This window comes from Euleptes europaea, chromosome 17, assembly GCF_029931775.1.
Source record: "Euleptes europaea isolate rEulEur1 chromosome 17, rEulEur1.hap1, whole genome shotgun sequence".
In the NCBI taxonomy this organism is placed as follows: Eukaryota; Metazoa; Chordata; class Lepidosauria; order Squamata; family Sphaerodactylidae; genus Euleptes; species Euleptes europaea.
Window position 1 is genome coordinate 51,614,635 of NC_079328.1, and position 20,018 is coordinate 51,634,652.

Here is a 20,018-nt window from a genome sequence, read left to right on the forward strand (position 1 = left end):
AGGAAGCTAACATTCAGGAACTGCAAAGAGATCCTCACAGATCTACACCAGAAACGGTGGGCCGGGTCTTTTGGAGACCAGGCGGACTGAGGGGGTCTGTGCTCAGCCTCGGTTGTCATGAGCAACATTCCTGGGGGCTTCTGTGTTGCAGGGGGCTTCTGTGCCAAAGGAGGAATCCACCTCGGTGGCAAAGGGGGCGGAATTGGGACATGAGGCTGAACGTCCCCTCCACGAAATTGCAACTCCTGCCGGTGGGTGGGAGTTGCAGAGTAGTTGTAACCAGCGGGAGAATTTGTCATGTGCGGGTTGAAGCGCCTGGTCTGCCTGCTCCCTTGGTGCACCGCCCCGTGGGGGGAACTGGTCTCCGGGCAAGGCCCCAGTTCAAACATGGGGGGGGAGTGGGGGAGGGCTGGGGCTCTGAGGACCTGTTCCTTTTAGAGCCACCAGATTCCCTTGGGCTGACCTTTCTGGCTGGCCTGAGAGCTATTCTGTGGGTGCTCGGCTGCCCCTCCCTACCACGCTGACCCCCCAAGTGCCAAAGCAATGGCAGCACGTTTGTAGCCCAGGGCACCAGAGTCACTTTGTGGGGGGGGGGGGTTGTGCCTCTCGGGCAGGTGTGCTTGCTGGGAGCTTTTCTCAAGAGGAGACTCTTGAGGGTCTCAGGCCAGGAGGGAAGCTGGCTGGAGGCAGGGAGGGGACGCGCACGCAGGCAGCCACAACCAGGCCCTCCTTCCCCGAGGGACCTGCCGTGGCCCCTGGGAGGCTCCAGGGCAGGGGGGGGCACTGGCCTTCAGATGTAGAAGATCATCGACATTAGACCCTCCCCCCTCCCTCATCTCCTTCCTTACAGTGTCGGGTCTGTGCTGTTGGGGGGGGGGGAGTTTTGTTAAGGGTCCAAGTAGTATTGATTGATTTCTCCCCCCGCCCTTTTCTTTCTTTCCATGGGGGGGGGGTCAATAGATGGATGCTCCAGGTCAGCCTCCCCTTCGGCTGCCGACCGGGCAAAGGGAGATGCAGGAGGAAGAGGAGCAGAGATGCGGCCAAGCCCCACAGCTGGAGAGAGACCCCCCAGGTGCCGGCAGCCACCAGCAGGAGGAACCCCCTATGCAGGTATGGGAGGGCAGGAGCCGGCAGCAGAGGGGCAGCCCTCCGGTTGGGTCTGCCCTGCTCCTGGTGGTGGCGGCTGCTGGGGTCAGAGCGCGGGCTTGTCGCACTGCACTGACCGGACTCCCCGTCGAGGGGGAGAGGCCAAGCGCAGGAGGTCCTGTGGGCAGAGACTGGGGCAGAACCCTGCTGCTGCTGCCGCCGCCGCCGCTACTGGAGTGTCGCCTCTCCCCAAGGACCAGTGGTCAGGGGCTTCGTCCACACCAGGGAGGCTTCCCGAGGTGGTGCCATCATACCTGTCGCTTGGGGCTCTCCTGCTGTCTTGTGTCTGGAGGTGTGCGCCGGTGTCCCGGGCGGGGAGCAAGGCCTGGCTCCTTGGAGTGAATCGGCCTTGCTGCACAAGGTGGCGTGAGCACCTTTCTGGCGAGCAGAGCAGGACTGCGCTCTTTTCCACGAGGCCAGATGCGTTGGGCCGAGGAGGCTCCGACCAGCCTCTAGAGGAGATTGATGGCCCCCGGCCCAGATAAAAGGCTCTGGGATTGGGGTGACAGCCCCCAGAGAGGAAGGCAGCTCCTGGGACGGGAGTCAGTGCTCGGGAGGCTGTATTTCTAGGCCCAGGGCAGGTTTCTCGTAATCCATTCCACAAATTCATTGCAACTTTTGTGTGTTGTAATATATTTCAATGGTTCCTATGCAAGTCCATTGGCATTCCTGGCCCCCATTATATTCAGTGGGCCTTCAGGCATCTCCCATTGTTCCCGATGGGCATTCCTGTCATTCATTTTAGTGCATCTCACCATTATGCCCTATGGGGAACTTTTCAAGGGGGCTGGAGTGGCTGTTTATCAACCAGTAACACCAAAATTGCTGTGGAGTAGAATAGAATAGAATCATAGCGTTGGAAGGGACCACCAGGGTCATCAAGTCCAACTCCCTGTACAATGCAGGAAATTCACAACTACCCTCCCCCACACACACACACCCCTAGTGACCAGAAGGTGGCCAAGACTGCCTGTCTACTAAAGAACCACGTTACAAGCAAATTGGACCAAGGGGACAAATTTCATGGGCCCGTGAACAAGCTACTCATAGAAGACCTGGGTAGCCCTAGGCTAGCCTGATCCCGTCAGATCTCAGAAGCTAAGCAAGGTTGGCCCTGGTTAATATTTGGATGGACAACCTCCAAGGAATACCAGGAGAGTGACACGGAGGCAGGCAATGGCAGAACCACCTCCAAACGTCTCTGGCCTTGAAAACCCTACAGGATTGCCATAAGTCAGATGTGACTTGATGGCAAAAAAAAAAGAACAAAGGGGCTCCATCCCCCCCCCCCAACAAAGGAGACAGGGAAAGAGAACTGCAGCTCTCTGTGGCTTGTCTTCAACGGTGATTGGCTGGAAACCCTCTGTGCCCCTCCTCCCTTGCAAGGATCTGATTGGAAGGAGAAATGCCGTTGTTGCTCGAGAAATACCAGTAGACTCAAGGAAGAACGCGAGCCGCACGTGCTGCAGCCTGCTAGCAGCACCCAAACTCAACAACAATGCAGATTTCTTCAAGGGGGAGAGTTTTGTTTCACCAAGAACCCGGGATTCCTAATACCATTCCAGAAAATCTCAGCAATAACCTGAAACAACGATTTTCCTATGTACCTTCAGCTCAGGTATTTCTTTATGCACACTCACGCACACACACACACCTGTCTTGGAGCCTTCAGGGCCTCCTGCCTACTTGGCCAACTTCACTGCTCACCCGATTCAAGGCCAGTTATGGCGAGATGCAGTGATGGCACTGGCTCTCTCTGCTTACTGCCAATCACATCCTCCCAGTCCACGAGGACGGCCACAGTTGCTGAGGAGCCTTTGCCGAGGGACTGTGTGGAAAAGCCTTTGGAAGTCCAAGTAGACAGGGGCAGTTGCATGCACATGAACCTTCCCCCAGAACTTCAGGAGGCTGGACAGGCAGGGTGGGGGTCTTTGCAGAAGCCATGCCGGTTCTCCCTCTGCAAGATTCGTTGCCATGAATGCTCCGGTTTCCACCTACATCCCCAGAGTTTTCAGGCTTCCCCTTCTAAAAACCAGTGTTGGCCCACACGGACCTCAGGGTACAGGTCTGCCTTTCAGACAGGGGGCCGGCTGGCTGAGGCTGAGGCCGAGGTGTGGCTGGAAGGGCTGGGGGGCAAGAGGAGCATCCAAGGTGGGAGAGGAGCCATCTGTGCTTGCTGCTGGCTTCTCACCTCCTTGAGGAAGGAGGAGAGATTCCACCCAGGATGCCCCAAGTGGATCTCCCCCCTTGCCACCAGTGGGGGAGCTGTAGGGTTGCCAGGACCACTTTGGGAACCTCCTGGAGATTTGGGAGTGGAGCCTGGGGAGGAGAGGGACTGCAGCAGGGCACAACGCCACAGAGTCCTCCCTCCAAGGCATCCATTTTCTCCAGGGAAAATGATCTCTGTAGTCTGGAGATGAGCTGTAATTCTGGGGGTCCCGCCTGGAGGCTGGGCCGGAGCAGCTGTGGATGGGCAGCTAGTGGCTTTCCAGGGGGCAGATCCCAACAATCATGGGGCTCATGGGGTGGCATTGCCTGTTTGCTGCTCTCCCCACACAGTCCCTGGGAGGAGAAGGTGTCAGAATCCTTGGGGTTTAATTCCCTTGTTTCCAGGGAGCCCCGAGTGCCACAAAAGGGGATCTTTGACAGAACAAAGGCATTTTTGAGGGCTCTGTAACAGACACTGTTAATGTGTCCCCTCCCTCGTTGTCTGCTGTCTGATCCTGTCCTTCTGCCAGACAGTCACTGCGGGATGAGTCACTTCTCATGTCTGATAATCAAGGTGAATTTTCAAAAAGCAACCATTTTGGAACCACACTGTAGATGGGGGGGGGCGGGGGGCGGGGGGGGGCAAGCACACCATGCAAAGGCCGAGGGCGCCCCCTGCTGGCCATTGCCAGAGTGGCAGGGCTGACCCAGCGCGCAGCTGAGACTTGCAGGCGCTCACGATGCTGCCGCCGCCACTGTGGGGATGGAAGCAGGAGGCTGGCGTGAAGCGCCTAATCTGTCAAAAGGGGCTGGCGAGCCAGGGAGGAGGCCTCTCTCTCCCCTGTTGCTTCTTGCACTCGGGTGGGGGGCACCCACCCACCCACCCACCTCGGCACCAGACAGTCTTGAAAGAGCTTTGCCATTCGTTTGTGTAGCTCCAGCAGTTTACTCCTCAAATGCCTTTTCTGGTGCCCTCTGCTAGCACTTCTTCCTGAGGTCCGCATCTGGGTCCTCCGAGATGAGGTGGCTTTTCCTTTAGCCTAGATCAGACACCCCTTTACGGCAGGGTGGGGGCCGCTGAACAGCACTGCTGCTCCCTGGATTTGCACACGCGTGCATGCACACGCACGCATGCACACCCCTGGCTATCAGCCAGTTCTGACACTCGCAGTTCCATGCCAGGCTGCCTGAGCCATGTTTTGAGGGAGGGGCTCTTTGTCTTTGGAAGCAGCAGGTAGGAACTGGGTCAGCAGAAGCAGCTCTGTGTCCCTCTGGAAGAACCCCCTCCCTGGGGTTTTCCCTGGGCAGGAGTTGGCGCTCTTCGGATTCAAACTGGAGCGCAGGATGTGCCCCTCTGGGCGCGGGATGGTGTGCGATGGGGGGAGGCCTGCCTCATACCTGTTTGGCATGCACCCGAGCATGTGTCACAAAGGGTGAGAGGGGGCCATGGTGGCAGCCGCAGTGCCGGAGCATGCAGCGCGGGCAGCTTCGCCAGCCCGGTGCCCACAGGTCTTGGTGGTGAGCCAGGGCTGTTCTCTCTCCTCTGAGCTGCTTCCTTCCTTGCTTGGGGGCTAAAGGCACTCTTGACGTGCTCAAATGGCTGGCTCCAAGACTCGTTGCCCTGACCTGCATGCCACTGGCCCATAGGTGTGCCAGTGGAGAGAAAGAGGGTTATGCGGGGCAGCAAGAAAAGAGCCCTTTGTGCCCTCTGCCCACAGCTCTTAGGGGTGAGTAAGCTTGGCTTGCATTGTGGCCAGACTGTTTGGAAGGTGGACAGAGTGGCCCTCTGATCACCGTGTCTCTCCACACAGCCTCCGGGTGCAAAGCAGCTGACTGCAGTGGGGGGCTTCTCCCGCCAAGCCTGCCGCCGGTGGCCCTGGGCACCCGCCTCTGACTGACGCCTCCTGAGCCTTCCTCATTTCCATTTTGTACCCTAAAATATGCACTCCGAGTTCTGCCCGACAGACGCCCCTAATCTAATCTCCACGTCTGCTTTCTAATTTTCTCAGTCAGGATAAAACAAATTGGCCGGCGTTAATTGTCTGCGCAGCGGCCTGGAGCTTTGAGCTGTGATTTACGAGCCCTGAGCAAGCGCTCTGCAACACATTTTTCTTAATTTATTTTTAATGAGTCTCTCAATTAATTTTCTTGGAAACATCTTAATGATGTTGGAGGCGGATGTTAATGAGGGGCTCTGCACTCGGGCTTCGTTTTGCATATTTGCCAGCACCGAACAGCCTCTCGTTCGCTTTGCCTCCGCTTGGTGACGCGGCCCTGCTGACCGGCCGAGGAGCCCTGCCTCCCCCAAGGCCCTCCGTGTGCCTCAGGGGTCCTGGAGGCCAGGCCGCTGGGAAGAAGAGGACCGTGGAGCCAGCTCTAGGCCCACCGCCATCCCTCCTGGCCCAGTGGAGTCCCTGCAGCCAGCAGAAGCGCCGGCCGTGCAAGGTCCTTGGCCAGGAGGAGCCCCGCTCGGCTCCCGTGGGAGCAGTGGTGGGCAAAGTCTGGCTCCAGGCCTGAGGTTGAGCCCTCCAAGTCTCCTTTCATATGGCAATACAGGGTGAGTGCAACTAGCGAGATCCCCAGTGCATCGTTGCAGATTCCACCCTAAGAAGAAATGTTTTGTGTCCTTTCTGGCAGGTGCTGTGGTGAGCCATGAATGTGCCTGAGTTGTGAAGCAGCTGCCTGAAGGGCAGGCAAACCCTGGCTCTCCCAGTGCCTCCAGAGATGCCAAGCAGGCAGCTAGGAGCCGGCTGGCGGCTCACCTGAACGCTGAAGGGATCTGAGCAGCAAGCCCTGACCAAGCAGTTCGCAGGCCGAGGAGGCTCTCTCTCTCTCGCCTGGATCCAGGCCTAAGGTGCGAGAGCAGAAGCAGTCCCTTTCTCCCAGGACTGAAAGACCTGGTGGGGCGGCAGAGAAGATGGGGCTGGTTTGGGGAGAGGTGCCGCTGGGGCCCCATCCATGGCAGCGCAGAGACTCTCTGGCTGGCAACGGTGGTCTCTCCTGCCTTGCATGTGTGTGTGGCTTCAGAAAGCTCCTCCGTGGAGAGGGTTGTGTTTAGGGGAGGGGCTGTGGCTCAGTGGTAGAGCATCTGCTTGGCATGCAGAGGGTCGCAGGCTCAATCCCCGGCATTTCCAGTTAAAGGACCTGGCAGTAGGTGATGTCAAAGAACTCTGCCCCAGAGAGCCGCTGCCAGGCTGAGTAGACAGTACTGACCTGGATGGACCTAATTCAGTCTGTAGAAGGCAGCTTCATGTCTTCACATGCTTTGCCTGTTCCATTGGTTCCAGCGTGGGGCAACAGATGCGCTCCCATATAGCTCAGAGGATAGATGGAAACACACACACAGGAATTTGGATCTGATTTACACGTTATGCACCAGGATCTTGTGGGCCCCGGAGCACCCAGATTTGGCAAGCTGTGTCTAAAAGCTGGCTGTGATATGCCGTGGGTTGGCCCTACATGCGTGAGCAGCAGACACCTCCCCCTTTCAGCCTCCTGCCTGCTGTCGGGCTCCCAATCAGGCCAAGGTCTCTGGCTCTCCAGCCTCTTGCCTTGAGAGGGAGGGAGGGATGAAGCCGCTATTGATCGGGAGCTTCAGAAGGGAAAGGGCTTGCCTGGGCTGTCTAAACACTATTGATCCTCTGCTGGGCCTGCTGCTGGCCAGGAGGACGGGATTAAAACCTCACTGCCAACAACTTGTTCTTGGCAAGAGCCCAAGCGGCCTGTGGACACACAGGCCTCTGCGTCAGGCAGTGGAGGCCCAGGGCCAAGGCACCGTTTCCCGGAGCTCCTTCCGCAGCATTTGCCCCCTCTGGTCAAGGAGTCGGCCTCGATCAGTCAGCATCCTTGGAAAGACTTTTTCGTCCTTGAGTCTTTGGAGCAGTCTGCCCTTCTGGCCATTCTTGTCTGCCAGACCCAATGGCTTTTTCTCCAGGTCTGCTGAATCGGCTGGGCACCCAAGGAGGACTGGTCTCTCCTTGCCTTGTCCGCTCTCTGGGCACTGCCCAGAGGCCCGAGTCTCCCTCACAGCTCTCTGCTAGAGACATGAGAAACGGGAAGGGGACCAGCCTGGTTCCTCTTGATGCCTGTGCTGCTCCCAGGGGATGCTGGGTCTTTCAGGGGGGGGACGGTTGGTGTTCAGGTTTTCTTCTACTTTTTCTTAAGGTTGTCGCATTTAATTTCACATAGAAATAGGCAGCAGGGGTTCCTCTCTCTGGTTTCTTTCTTGACATCATGGGAGGGTGGTGAGGCTTTAAAGAAGAGGTTAGATGGCCATCTGTCAGCAATGCTGATTCTGTGACCTTAGGCAGATGATAAGAGGGAGGGCATCTTGGCCATCTTCTGGTCACTAGGGGTGTGGGGGGGGAGGTAGTTGTTAATTTCCTGCATTGTGCAGGGGGTTGGACTAGATGGCCCTGGTGGTCCCTTCCAACTCTGATTCTGGTAGTTTGGCCTACGCGTATCTCTAGAGAGTCTTTTAAATCCCAAAGGAAACCTCCTGATGGCACACGGTCATGAGGAATGGGTGGCAAAGGCAGAAGGGTGTTGTCTCCAATGAACTGGCACAGCAGAGGAAACCATTCCACATAAATGTCCTCCCAAAAGCAGGCGCACTTAAGAATGGGATGCCAGAGCCAGCTCACACTGTTCTCTTAAGCAACACCCCCCCCCCACCAGCCCTTGTGCCCTTCTGCTTGACCACACGAAGACAGAAGCGTTCAGTGTGTCCATAAGACATGTGCAATCCAGGGAAGTATCCTGGCTCTTCAGGGTCAGGGCTTTCTTGTGTGGTGGGAGAGCACCCAGAAGCAGGGTGTGTGTGTGTGTGTGTGTAAGTAAGTTCTGGTGCAGAGCTACAGGGCCCAGGAGCGCCACCACCAATATTGTTAGACTTCTACTGCCAAGAGTTGAGAGTCGTGCAAGAGATAAGAATGGCCCTGCTGAATCAGACCAAGCTCATCAAGTCCAGCAGTCTGTTCACACAGTGGCCAGGTGCCTCTTGGAAGCCCCCAAACAAGACAACCGCAGCAGCATTATCGTGCTTGTGTTCCAAAGCACCTAATATGCTCCACTGATCCTGGAGAGAATAGGTGTGCATCATGACTAGTATCCATTTGGACTATAAGCCATGAATAACCCCTCTCCTCCATGAGGAGGGCATCATGGCCATCTGGTCACTAGGGGTGTGCAGGGGGGAGGTAGTTGTAAATTTCCTGCATTGTGCAGGGGGTTGGACTTGATGGCCCTGGTGGTCCCTTCCAACTCCATGATTCTATGAACATGTCCACTCCCCTCTTAAAGCCTTCCAATTGGCAGCCATCTCCACATCCTGGAGCAGGGAGTTCCACAATTGAACTATGCGTTGTGTGAAGAAATACTTCCTTTCATCTATTTTGAATCTCTCACCCTCCAGCTTCAGCAGATTACCCCATGTTCTAGTATTCTAGTATTATGAGAGAGGGAGAAAAGCTCTCTTCATACCATGCCTAATTTTATAGACCTCTATCATGCCTCCCCTTAACCACCACCTTTCCAAGCTAAACAGCCCTAAGCGTCTTAACCGCTCCGCATAGGACAGTTGCTCTAGCCCCCTAATCATTTTGGTTGCTCTTTTCCGCACCTTCTCAAGCTCTGTGATATCCTTTTATAGATATGGTGACCAGAACTGTACACAGTATTCCAAGTGTGGTCTCACCATACATTTGTACAAGGGCAGTATGATAGCCGCAGTTTTATTCTCTATTCCTGGTCTAATTATGGCCAGCAGGGAATTGGCCTTTTTCATGGTAAGAGCAGGCTATTGAAGGCCAAGATCTTCTTCTGGGGGTGGAGGCAGAGGGTCGGCTGGCCTCCCTGTAGGAAGCAGCTTTCCTCCTGCCAGGCTTGAGTTTGTCTAGAGATTCCTTCCCCTACACCCCACTGAGTGCAAGTAGGGAGAAGGCCACAAGTGGGCCGGGCCCCTGCTGTGTGGAATAAATGCCAAGCTCCAGCAGTGGGCACAGGGTACAGCCGCCCTGTGGGAAGAGCAGGTGGCCCCTCCAGATGGGCGAGCTCCAGGGCCTGCCATGGCTGCAGCAGCCGCCCGCCCTGGAGGAGGGCAGGAAGGTTCCAAGTTCTAAGCATTATCTCCAGCATTCCCTTGGCTCACAGATGCGTTCTCAGCCAGGGCCTTTCCTCTGCCAGGTAGGCATCTGTGACCATCTGGTCACCGTGACAACTCTGGGCATGTCCGAAGGCTGTAGAAGAGGGTGGGTGCCCGTGAAAGGCGGTGATATTTGGGGATGGAGCTCCCAAGACCGACCTTCTTCTCCACAAGCCCCAGGGCAGAGGAAAGGCTTCCGCTGGGGGGAGCCATGATGGAAAGAGCTATGGCCCCAGGGCTGGGAGGCCCACACACCCCGGCCTGCGGGTTTTTCCCTTCTCGGCACGGACCATGCTTGGTCACCACACAGGTTGCCCCCAGTGGCGCTCATTCCATCTCCCAGTAAGCTGGTGGTGGGGCACAGGGAGAGAGAGAAAGCTGGGCAGGTCCCCTTGACTCTCTGTGTCAGGAAGAAGGTGGCCATTTCTGAGTTGAGTCTCCAGCTCAAGATCTATATTGGCAATTAATTAGCATTAGATGCCTACAGGGGAAGAATGCCAGGGAGCCACGCCCTCCATGGGCACCCCATGGGCAGGTGAGCTGTCCGCTGTACTGCCCTGAAGGGATGGGGGCACCTAGAACCTGGCCTCCTGGGGACACCACCTCCCCCCGCTCTCTCTCTCTCTCTCTCTGGTGCCTGCAGCTCACCCAGGAGGAGGAGGAGGGGGGCGGCCTCCGGGGGGAGGACCAGCCCTTGCAGGACACGCTGGGGAGGAGCCTGCGGGAGAGAAGGATGGTGGAGCAGACACGGGTCATCCATCCACTCCAGCACAAGAAGGAGGCCTCCCTCCTCCAGGTCAGAGCACTGCCGAGCGGGGGGCTCCAAGGGGGGCCGGCTCTGCCCCCTGTCCCTGCTGGGGAGGGGGGAGGGTGCCTCCTGGTGGGCCTGTCAGTCCCCAGGGGGAAGCAGGCGCCCCCTGGCCTGGGCCCGCTGCCCTAAGCCAGCATTGTGGTGGCAGGTGCGGCAGTCATACAGCGCCGCCGCCTTCCTGGCTGACCCCCTTGGCGGTGCCACTTGCAGAGCCGGGCCCAGGCCGCCCTCCTGGAGCAGCTGCAGGGGCAGGCCAAATTGGAGCCGCTCCAAGGCCACCGCCGGCACCTGCAGCGGGAGCTGGACGTCCCCACAGGGAGCCACCAGGACACCCTCCGCCTGCTGCAGGGCCGCGAGTGGCCCGCAGAGGAGCACAGCCTGGACCCCGACCTCCTGCTGCACCAGTGCCAGATCCTCCAGGACCAGGTAGGCCCGGCGTGGGGGGGGGGGGCGGGGGCTGGTGGCATCCCTGCAGCCAACTCTCTCCCTCTCCGCTCTCAGCTCTCCTACTACGAGGAAGTGACACAGCGGCAGGAACTGGCGCTCTCCCAGCGGCAGGAGGAGGACCGGCACAGGCAGGAGCAGCTGGCCCAGGCAGAGCACAGCGTGAGTGTGCTGAAGAGCAGTCTGGACCTCTACAAGAAGAAGTACCAGGCCTCGCTGGGCAGAGCCGGGGAGCTGGAGAGCCACGTGCAACGGCTGGCAGAGGAGCTGGCCGGCCAGGTGCGGCCTTGGCGGGCAGGAGGGTGGAGTTATGGGCCTGCTGGCTGCGGCCTCCACTCTGAGCTACCAGTGCCCTTTCCCCAGGCCAAGGAGGGGGACGAGGCTGCCTTGAAGCTGCAGGAGGACACCTTGGCCCGGCTGCTCCAGGAGCTGCTCGGCACCCAGGGGCGACATCTCACCAGCCAGTGCGAAGAGATCATCCAGGAACTGCAGACGCAGCTGGCTGCCAGCCACACCAAGGTGCTTGCCAAGGGCTCCCGGGCAGGGCGCATGCCTCCTCGTGCGCTCTGGGAGATGGAAACTGACACACCTGTGCCCTCAGCTCCTAGACCAAAAGGAGGCAATAGCAGACTTGCAAAGGGACCTTGCTGCCTACAAGGCCGCTCACACCTACTCCAACAGCAGCTATGAAAGCCAGGTCCTTCACGCAGACTCCCTCCGGCAGGTAGGCCCCACTGGCCAGCAGGGGCCGGGGGGTGGGGTCGGGAGGAGCTCCAGCGGCAGGTGGCTGACTTGGGCTTGGGGGCTCTCTTTCTAGAAGCTCCTGCAGGTGGAAGGCGAGAGCTCAGAGCACCAGCGGCGGGCGGAGGAGTACCAGGCTCTGGTCCAGGACTTGAAGCGGGAGCTCGCCAGAGTGGCCGAGCAGAAGCACAACACCACACAAGGTCCGGGCAAGCCACGGCACCTCCCTCGGCTGAAGGCTGCCTCTGTGCAGCCCCACGCCTGTCTGGCCCTACACCAGCTGCAGAACAGGAAGGGTGCGGTGGGCTGGCGGGCAGGCAGGGGCCCTCCACGCTGCCGCCCTCCATATTATACTGGCACCGTATTGCAGATGTGGCTCACCTGGAGCTGGACATCCAGAGCCTGCGGTTGGAGGCAGCAGCCAAGTGGGAAAGGCAGCAGCTGGAAGCGGAGGAGCGGCAGCAACGGGTGCAGCAGCTGGAGGCCGAGTTGCAGCAGAGCCGGCAGTGCTGTGCCCAGCAGGAGCAGGTGAGGCTGGGGCGCCGTGCCGTTCTGGCAGCAAGGGGCGGGAGGCTGGAGTCTCCTGGATGCTCCTCTCTCCCACAGGCCATCCAGAAGCGGGACGAGGTCCTCCGCAAGTCCCAGCTGGAGATCGTGCATGCCCGCAGCACCCTGCAGGAGAAGGGGCGGGAGGTGGCCCTGCAGCGGGCTGGGGCCCAGCAACTGGAGACCAGCCTGCAGAGAGCCCAGGAGGAGCTGCAGCAGAGCCAACGGGAATGCGCTGCTTTGCGCACGGAGGCACAGGCGCTGCAGCAACGCTTGCAGGAGAGCTGGGAGCAAGAACAACGAGCCGGTGAGGCGGGAGAGAAGAAGGGGCCGGTGGGAGCAGACCTTGCTGGAGTTCAGACGCAGAGAGAGCCTGTCTTAGCTCCAGCGTGCCCACAGGGCAGCTGATGAACGAGAGAGGCTTCGAAAAGGGAAAGGAAGACAGGGTGCCAGTGGGCACCATTCCTCTGGCCTCTAGGCACTGCACCGTGGCAGCAGCTGCAGCCCCTCTTGTCTGCCTATCACAGGGCCCCTCCAGCAGATGAGCAAGCGGATGGGCTTGCACCCGGGGCGGGGGTGGGTTATCCTCTGCTGGGTGTCTGCTAGCTTTAGCTGCAAGCTGAGATATCCCAGAGCCAGTAGACCAAGTTCATGGCTGTCTGAAAGAGGGGGGGGCCTCCCCTCCCAGCCCACAGGGCAATGCAGTGCTGGGCAGCTAGGCCAGAAAAACTCATGGCATGACAGTTCAGCTAACTGGCTGGGTAAATTGCATGAGAAGGAATTGAGAGCAGAAGCCACACAGATAGGAAGGGTTTTAGTTTTACTGGCAAGGAAAAATCCTTGAAAGGCTAAGAATTAACCCTATAATGCCTGCATCTCAGAGACGGTCTTCAGGATTTTGGGCTGGGAAACACAAAGATTTCACAGACAGGCACCAGTGGGGCCCGAGAGGGAGCCCCAGTTGCCCCACCCATGAAAAGATGAAAATGGACCGCCTTGTTGATGTTCCCATTAATTTGGCGCGTCAGCTGGCGCCCCCTTGCACCTGGGCAGAAGTCGTCTGAGCCACTGCAGAACTCTTCTCTGGAAGAAGCTTCCTGGCAGGGGCCCCTGGCACAAGGGGCTGGCCAGGAGCAGGGACCCCACCCCGGACTGCTTCCTGAGCTGGTTTAGAAACATTGCTCAGGAGCTACAGAGAGGGTGGGGTTCTCCCCCTCCCTTAAATAAAGAACTACTCAACTTTTTTTTTAGTATGTAGTACTGAAAGATTTCTGAGATGGCTCGTTTGATCATTTTCATATTGCATTTGTTAGCATTGGCCTGTCAGATCATTCGTTTTGTGTGTACAAGGGACGAGGGCGTTTCCCCCTTAGAGGTGTCTGAGTGCTGTATACCAGCGGCTTTGCATCTGCCCGGTCGCTCTCCGAGGACCCTGGCAATACTGGCAGCTTTGCTTTTGGAGTCTTTCTGAGCCTTGACTTTGGCGATGGCTCTCGCTGCACTCTCCTGTGGGGGCCACAGAGGTTGGCCCCTGAAACAGAAGCGCTTGGTGGGGGTCCCTCAGAAGCCTTGGGGGTCTGATGCCTGTATCTCAAGCGAGGCGAGGGCCTCCTTCTTGGAGCGTGGGAAGCCCCCCCCCATCTTCTTGTCCTCTGCCAACCGTCGCTTGGCATGTCTTCAGAGGTCCCAGCAGCGGAGGCAGAGAGAGGGCGCTTCCATTCTCCGTGGCTCCCTCCTGCAGGGCGTGTGTGGGGCTGGGCCCCCGGTTCTCTCCGTCTAACTGGACTTTCTGCCTACAGCCCCCCCCCCATAGCTGCCCAAGAACCGTAAAAGTACAATATGCATAAAAAGAGTACCGTGCTAAGAAATGATGGTGGGAAGCAGTTTGGGCTACTGAAGTGAGTTAAATGGGAGTGGGATGCCAACCTGGGAAGCCCTGAAAATGCCACCCGACACCACCACCCCCACGCTTCCACTAACTGCAGACCCAGCGTTGTTACTTCTCCCGCCCACTGGCCAGCTGCTGCTGCCGCCACCCACAAGGGTCCCGCAGTGACTCAGACCTTCTCCCTGCCCCCCCCTCCCCCCAGCACAGGAACTGGCGCAGCAGAAAGAGCTGGTGCTGCTCACCCAGAGTAGCCTCCGCCACACCCAAGAGGAGCTGAGTGAGCGGGAGGCTGAAGTCCTGCATCACAGGCAGGCTGGCCGGCAGATGGAGGCCGAGCTCCGGGGTCTCACGGACAGGGTCGCTGCTGCTGAAGCGGAACTGGAGCAGAAGAGGTAGGCGGGGGGGGGAAGGGGGCAGCAGGGAGGTCCACGTGGGCCAGCCCTCTGAGGCCAGGTGGCCTTCTGCCCAGGGAAGGGCTGGGCATCGCCTTCACCCTGGTTTGTCTCCCAGAGGCCTGTTGGAAGACCGTACGGAAGAGCTGCGCCAGTCCAAGCAGCGGCACCAGGCGGCTGCGGAGGAGGCCAAGCGGCACCGGCAGATGGCTGCCCAGCTGGAGCTGGAACTGGAGAGCAGCCGGGCCGGGCTGCAGGGGCTGCGGCAGCAGGTAAGAGTGCTCTGCCTCCCCCCCCCTGCCCACCCACCTGGGACAGGGAGCTAAGGGCCAGCAGCCTCCACCGCAGGGCCCAAGAGGGCCCTTGAGCCTCCCGTGTGCTTCCAGATGCAGACCCAGGGGTCCACGCTGGAGGTGCTGCGTGCAGAGGTGAGCCAGCAGAAGCACCAGGAGGAGGACCTGCAGAAGCAGCTGCTCCGGGCCAAGGAGCAGGCCTCGGGGCTGGCTCAGGAGCGCAAGGCCCTGCACAAACAACTCCAGAGCAGTGAGCGCAAGGTGAGCTGCAGGGCTGGGCGGGCGGCAGGGGCCCCAAGTCCCACAGAGGTATGACACGCACAGGCGTTTCCAGTGGCAGGAGCAGCAGCGGAAAGGTCACAGCCTGCAGTCCGTCCTAACGGAGCGGGAGGCGGAAAACCAGGTCCTGCGAGAGCAGCTGAAACAGCATGCAACTCAACTGGAAGCCGCCCGTGGGGACTGTGCACGCCTGCAGCTGCAGCTGCACCAGCAGGCGGCGGAGGTGAGTCCTGCCCTGTGGCCCTGCCTCATTCCCAGGCAGCCACACATTGGGCTGAGGGCTTGCGTGGTCTCCCTCAGGCGCTGCAGCAGGAGGCAGCTCTGTCCCAGCTGCACTCGGAGCTGCAAGCCGCGCAGGAGAAGGAGCAGCAGAGCAGCCACTTCCTGGCCGCAGCCCAAGACCTCGCCCAGGACCTCCAGCGGCAGCTGGCCTCCATCCAGGCCAGCCAGAGGGCAGCTCTGGAGCAGGTAAGGCACGATCTGGCCTGGGACTGGCGCTGGGCCTCTGGGGTGGAGCTGCTGGCTGTCTGCCCAGAGGATCAACCGGGCCGTCCCACTGCCATGCTCCCCTCCCCTGCCTCCTCGGCAGCTAGAAGAGAGAGGCCGGGAGGTGTCCCACCTACAGGCAGACCTCCAGCTCAGCCGGCACAAGGAGGCCCACCTGAAGGAAGAGCTTGCTGCCCACCAAGAGCAGACCCAGCAGCTGAGGAGCCAGTGCCAAGCCCTGCAGAGGCAGCGGGAGGAAGAGGTGAGCAGCCCTGTGCTGCCGGTGCCAGGGTGCTTCTCTGCCATCTCCCAGCCCCGTGGGGCTGCACGCACGGGGCTTCACCGGCACCTCTCCCCACAGACCTGCAGCTCCGAAGAGCAGCTGGGGGAGCTGGGGCGCCGTGTGCAGCACTGGAAGGAGGAGCACCGGGCGGCCGAGCGGGCCCTGGCAGACAGAGACGAGGAGCTGGTGGTGCTCAGGGTGGAGCTGGCCACGCTGGAAGAGAAGCAGCACGCTGCAGCGGAGGAGGTGAGCGGGCCAGCCCGCCGGGAGGAGGCCTGGGTGGCCAGGAGCCGCCCTCTAGACTGCGGCTGCTCAGGCGCTCCCTTTCCTCTGGGGTTTCTTTGGCAGAGAGAAGAGCTGCAGGCCGAAGCCCTCCTCTCGCAGCAGAAGTTTGTCATCTCCAACAGGGAGGTTGGTGGTCGCCCCCCCTCCCCCCGGGCACAACTGCCACCAGGGCAGGGCAATCTCCCCTAGCTCTGCTGCTCTCCAGTTCCCACCTATGAGCCCTGCCAGGAGCCAGTGCCAACCTCAGGGTGGCAGCGCTGGGCAGAAGCGGCGGCGGGGTGGGCACCTGTAGAGGCAGTGCCGCGTAGTAGTCAGAGACCCACTGCTAACGCCCCACTCTGGTGGGAGTGGGCCGGGTGACCGTGGGCTCGTCGTGGGCCACCCTTTCCCTGCACCGCTCCACCTCCTCCACCCAGGGCCCTGCCGCTTTCTCTCTGGCGGCATCCCGCTCTTTGGGGGGGGGGCCTTGCGGGGGGGGCCTACAGAGTCCCTGGCAGATGAGGCTCCCCGGGGGAGGGAGCTCTGGGCCGCTCCCCTCCTCCTCCTCCAGGACTATGCGGCCAGCAGACGGACCCCTCTTCCTCTGTGCCAGGTGGAAGGCCTGCAGACCGCCCTGGAGGGAGCGCGTGCCGACACCCACTGCCTGCGCCAGGAGAGCGAGCGGATGGTGGCCCACGTCACACAGTGGGCCCAGGAGCAGAAGTGAGTGGGAGCAGTGGGGGAGCCTTGGTCTCTCCCCCTCGCCAGGGCCAGGTGTGGGGCTACTGCTGGGCCGGCCCTGCTGGAAGGGGAGCTGCCCCAAGCGGGTGGGGTGGGTGAGCAACAGAGCTCACTCGGCCGTAGCCGCTTCCCAGGCTCTTGCCTCTGGGTGGGGGGCAGGTGCTCCTGAAGGGCTTCCTCCCAACCCCCAACTTTCACTTGGCAGGCAGGTGAAAGAGCGGTTGGGCCACAAGATCCGGGACCAGATCAAACAAATTGCTCAGCTGACGGGTGAAAGAGAGTAAGTGGGGGGTAGCATGGCCTGGGGGTGGGGGGGATCTCTGCAAGTACAGGGCCAAGTTTCCTGATTCTCCCCCCACCCGGGTGCACTGCTGGTGCCGAGAAAGGGAGCAGCAGAGCGCCCTCGCCCTCTGCGATGCCAATGCAAGTGAGGGTGCCACGCAACATACCAGAAGGGCTTTATTTGCTGCTTAGTTCCAAAACGGCTGCCTGTCAGGCTACAACGGCACCCCTTGAGCTGGGTGACTGGGGAGGGGTTTCCAGAAGCCCTTCTCGCTTTGTGGTCTGTCCTGAGGTTACAGGCCTCTTACGGCCCCTCCGCTATGGGCTATGGCAGTGTTTTATTTTGGGAGGCTAAGGCCAGGCTCCGTCTGCCCTCCAAGGGGGAGCCCTTGCCAACCCAGAGGAGCAAGTGGAGAGGTTCCCAGGACCTGCCTGGCCTCCTGCCGTGAGCATGATCACAGAGAGAAGATTGCCTAGAGCGGCCGCTGACACATAGCTTCCCTCACTTTTGTATGAGAAGGCAGCCTCCCACGTGGCTCCACCCCACGCTTTGGGGCAGGGGGGAAACCCGCTGGGTCAGCTGGCCCCTTGGCTGGTGTGGACTGGAATTCTGCAGCCAAACATTCTTTGGCTCCAAACATGCAGACTGTCCTTTCTGGCCGCTAAAGGACTGCCCGGAGGCTCCCAAAGGAGGGCTCGTTTCCTTACAGCGGATAGGGTGCAACTGGGGGGCTGAGGAGTCCCCACAAACTTTTACTCTTGGCGGACTGCAAAGAACACGTCATCAGTCGCAACAGCTGTCACACTGCTAGTCTCAAAGAGAAGGGTGGCCATTTCCTCCCTTCCATCGTCACACTGAAGCCTGCCCGCACATCTCTCTTGCCACACCAACACCCCCTCCCCCCTGCACACACACACACAGCCCTTCACTGTGGTAGCACAACCTAGGCAGAGGGCCACTGCTTCTGAGGAGCCCACCACTCAATTCCTTCTGCCATGGCTGAGGAAGCAAAAACACAGCCTTCATCCGGGAGGGGTAAGGAGAACATCTTGGGCTGGGGGGCGGGCGGAGGGGTGTACCAGGTGATCTGAGTGGGGAGGCTGCAGACGGCCTGCCGTGAGGGCCCAGGGCAAAAGAGGCGAGTGCGTGCACCAGCTGAGAGCCCGAGAGACGGCCGCTCTTCAGGGCCCTCGTCCGGGCGCAGCCAGGAAGAGCCCCCTGCGTGAAGGACCCCCTCCTGCCCCGGGCTCAGCAACACATTTCTCACACCCCAAGCTTTGCCTGTTTCTGAAGGAAGCTTCCTCTACAGCCATTTCCAGGGATTAACAGAAAGACTCCAGCAGGAGAATAAGCGGCTAAAAAACGAAGCGGACGAGTGGCGCATTGAGCAGGAGCGCCTCAAGGTAAGAGCCCCACAGAAAGCTGGAGGCCCCGGCCAAGGGCCAGCTGCACACAGCCCGTGGCCCCTGCTGCCAGGGCAGCACCCTCTGCCGGAGACCAGCAGGCAGAGCTGGCCTGTGCTGTTCCGGCAGCTGAGAATGGAAGAAGCGGGCAGGCCACACCACAGCTCCTTTCCTCTGTTCTCCTGGGGGGTGGGGGTGGGGGGAGAAGGCCAGTGGATTTGCATGTGCCGAAGCAGAATCTAGTCCCTTGCCGGGGAGGTGTGCCGCTATGGCCAGCCTACGGCTCCCTTCGCAAACCATCGTGGAGCCAAATGTGGCTTCCGGGGGCTTTGGCGGGCAGACGAAGCACAGCCCGAGGGGGGACTAGAGGGACAGGCCCCAGGACGGCTTGAGGCAGCCCGACTGCTCCCCCACACAGACATGCATTCCCCCCCCCCAAAAAAAACCCAACAACAAACCCTCTTGTTGGACAAGGGGGCCATGCAGGCAAGCACCGCTGCCTCTGATTCGTCACAGAGTCCCTGGAAGCAGGTGGGGGGCACGGGCTACTGGAGGGCAGGGGCCATTTTGTCCCTAGGCAGGCAGGCAGGCGGGGTGCCACAAAAAGTGCAGGAGGCGAGGGGACAACTGGAACCCCCTTGCGGAAAGCCTCCAAGCCCTGCCATGGAAGGAGCAGCAGCCGTCGTGCCTGGCTGCGTGGGCACCAGCCTAGCCCCTTGCACACACCTGTCTTCCCCATGTGCTGCAGGCCCTCCACAGCGAATCCTGGGACCTGTTTTTGGGGCACAGACAGCCTTGGCCTGCGCCAGAGTAAGTGTTCCTCTACCCCCTACCCCTTCGAGCAGGCAGAAGCTGGCTTGAGAGGCAGGGAGAAGGGTTGCCGGCAGCTCCCCCACCCCCAAGTTCAGTAGTCGGCCACAGACACCTACCCAGCCAAGGGCAGGGGGAGCACCTCTCTTCCCCGCTTCCCCTTCCTTCCTCCCAGCTCTGGGGCAGCAGAAGGGGCGGCCCCGTCTACCACCACAAGTGCCGCTTGCCCAGTGCCATATGCCACCTAAGCGACCGGGGCCAGAGAGTGGCTGTAGGAGGGTCCTCTTCACGCCCCTCTGGGGTGGAGGATGCCCTGAGTGGAGCTGGCCAAAGGAGTGGGCACAACTCTGGAAAAGAGTCCTCCCTCCCTCCCGCCCACCCCACCCCCAGTTCCTTTGCACGGTTCTTTCTGAATTCTCCTCCTTTCAAAACCCTCTGGGACCAGCCACTGGCCTCTTGTTTTTTCCTTTGCAGTCCTCCGTGCCCACACCAGAGAGGGAGCAGGGCCCTCGCCTCAAGGTGGGACCAGCCCTAGGCCCCTGTCTGCAATCAGCCACAGCTGGAGAGAGGACAGACTGGCAGCCGCCGATCCACATGCCAGGTCCGGCAGCTACAATCATGTGACTCGAAGAAAGAATGGACTTGTACAAATATACTAAGCCAATAAACAGGGAAGATGCTCAGCCACTTTCCCCCAAACACCAAACTGCATCACTAGGCAGGAATTGGGGGGGGGGGGTGTTGATCAGGGGAGTGGCACAAAAGGCATCAAGGCAGCCACCTGCTCTGCAGAAGGGCGCAGCTGGTGAGCCCCCTGGCAAACCTCTTTCCTGCCAGCTCAAAGCAACAAACCGAGGC

The 20,018-nt window shown here is 60.1% G+C and overlaps 1 protein-coding gene across 1 annotated transcript; it reads left to right on the top strand.

Annotated features, from left to right (window-relative positions):
• Positions 1 to 1,905: 1,905 nt before the first annotated feature.
• Positions 1,906 to 19,784, top strand: PMFBP1 (polyamine modulated factor 1 binding protein 1). The gene is made up of 24 exons (XM_056862423.1): positions 1,906 to 1,956; positions 3,225 to 3,297; positions 5,582 to 5,844; positions 10,140 to 10,292; positions 10,518 to 10,733; positions 10,809 to 11,030; positions 11,115 to 11,270; positions 11,353 to 11,475; positions 11,569 to 11,695; positions 11,863 to 12,020; positions 12,099 to 12,345; positions 14,129 to 14,318; positions 14,437 to 14,590; positions 14,705 to 14,872; positions 14,952 to 15,113; positions 15,191 to 15,358; positions 15,480 to 15,638; positions 15,738 to 15,905; positions 16,008 to 16,070; positions 16,537 to 16,646; positions 16,870 to 16,944; positions 18,257 to 18,350; positions 19,336 to 19,431; positions 19,635 to 19,784. Exons 1-24 carry the CDS (start codon positions 1,906 to 1,908, stop codon positions 19,782 to 19,784), a joined length of 3,546 nt encoding a protein of 1,181 aa, XP_056718401.1.
• The last annotated feature ends 234 nt before the right edge of the window (positions 19,785 to 20,018 follow it).

What these genes read in the sequence shown, in the direction of transcription:
- PMFBP1 (XM_056862423.1), top strand. Translation starts at nt 1,906, where the DNA reads ATGCCCTATGGGGAACTTTTCAAGGGGGCTGGAGTGGCTGTTTATCAA. An exon ending in GAGTGGCTGTTTATCAACCA is followed by an intron (nt 1,957 to 3,224) that starts GTAACACCAAAA and finishes TCTGCCTTTCAG; the next exon opens with ACAGGGGGCCGGCTGGCTGA. An exon ending in TGCACCAGCAGGCGGCGGAG is followed by an intron (nt 15,114 to 15,190) that starts GTGAGTCCTGCC and finishes GGTCTCCCTCAG; the next exon opens with GCGCTGCAGCAGGAGGCAGC.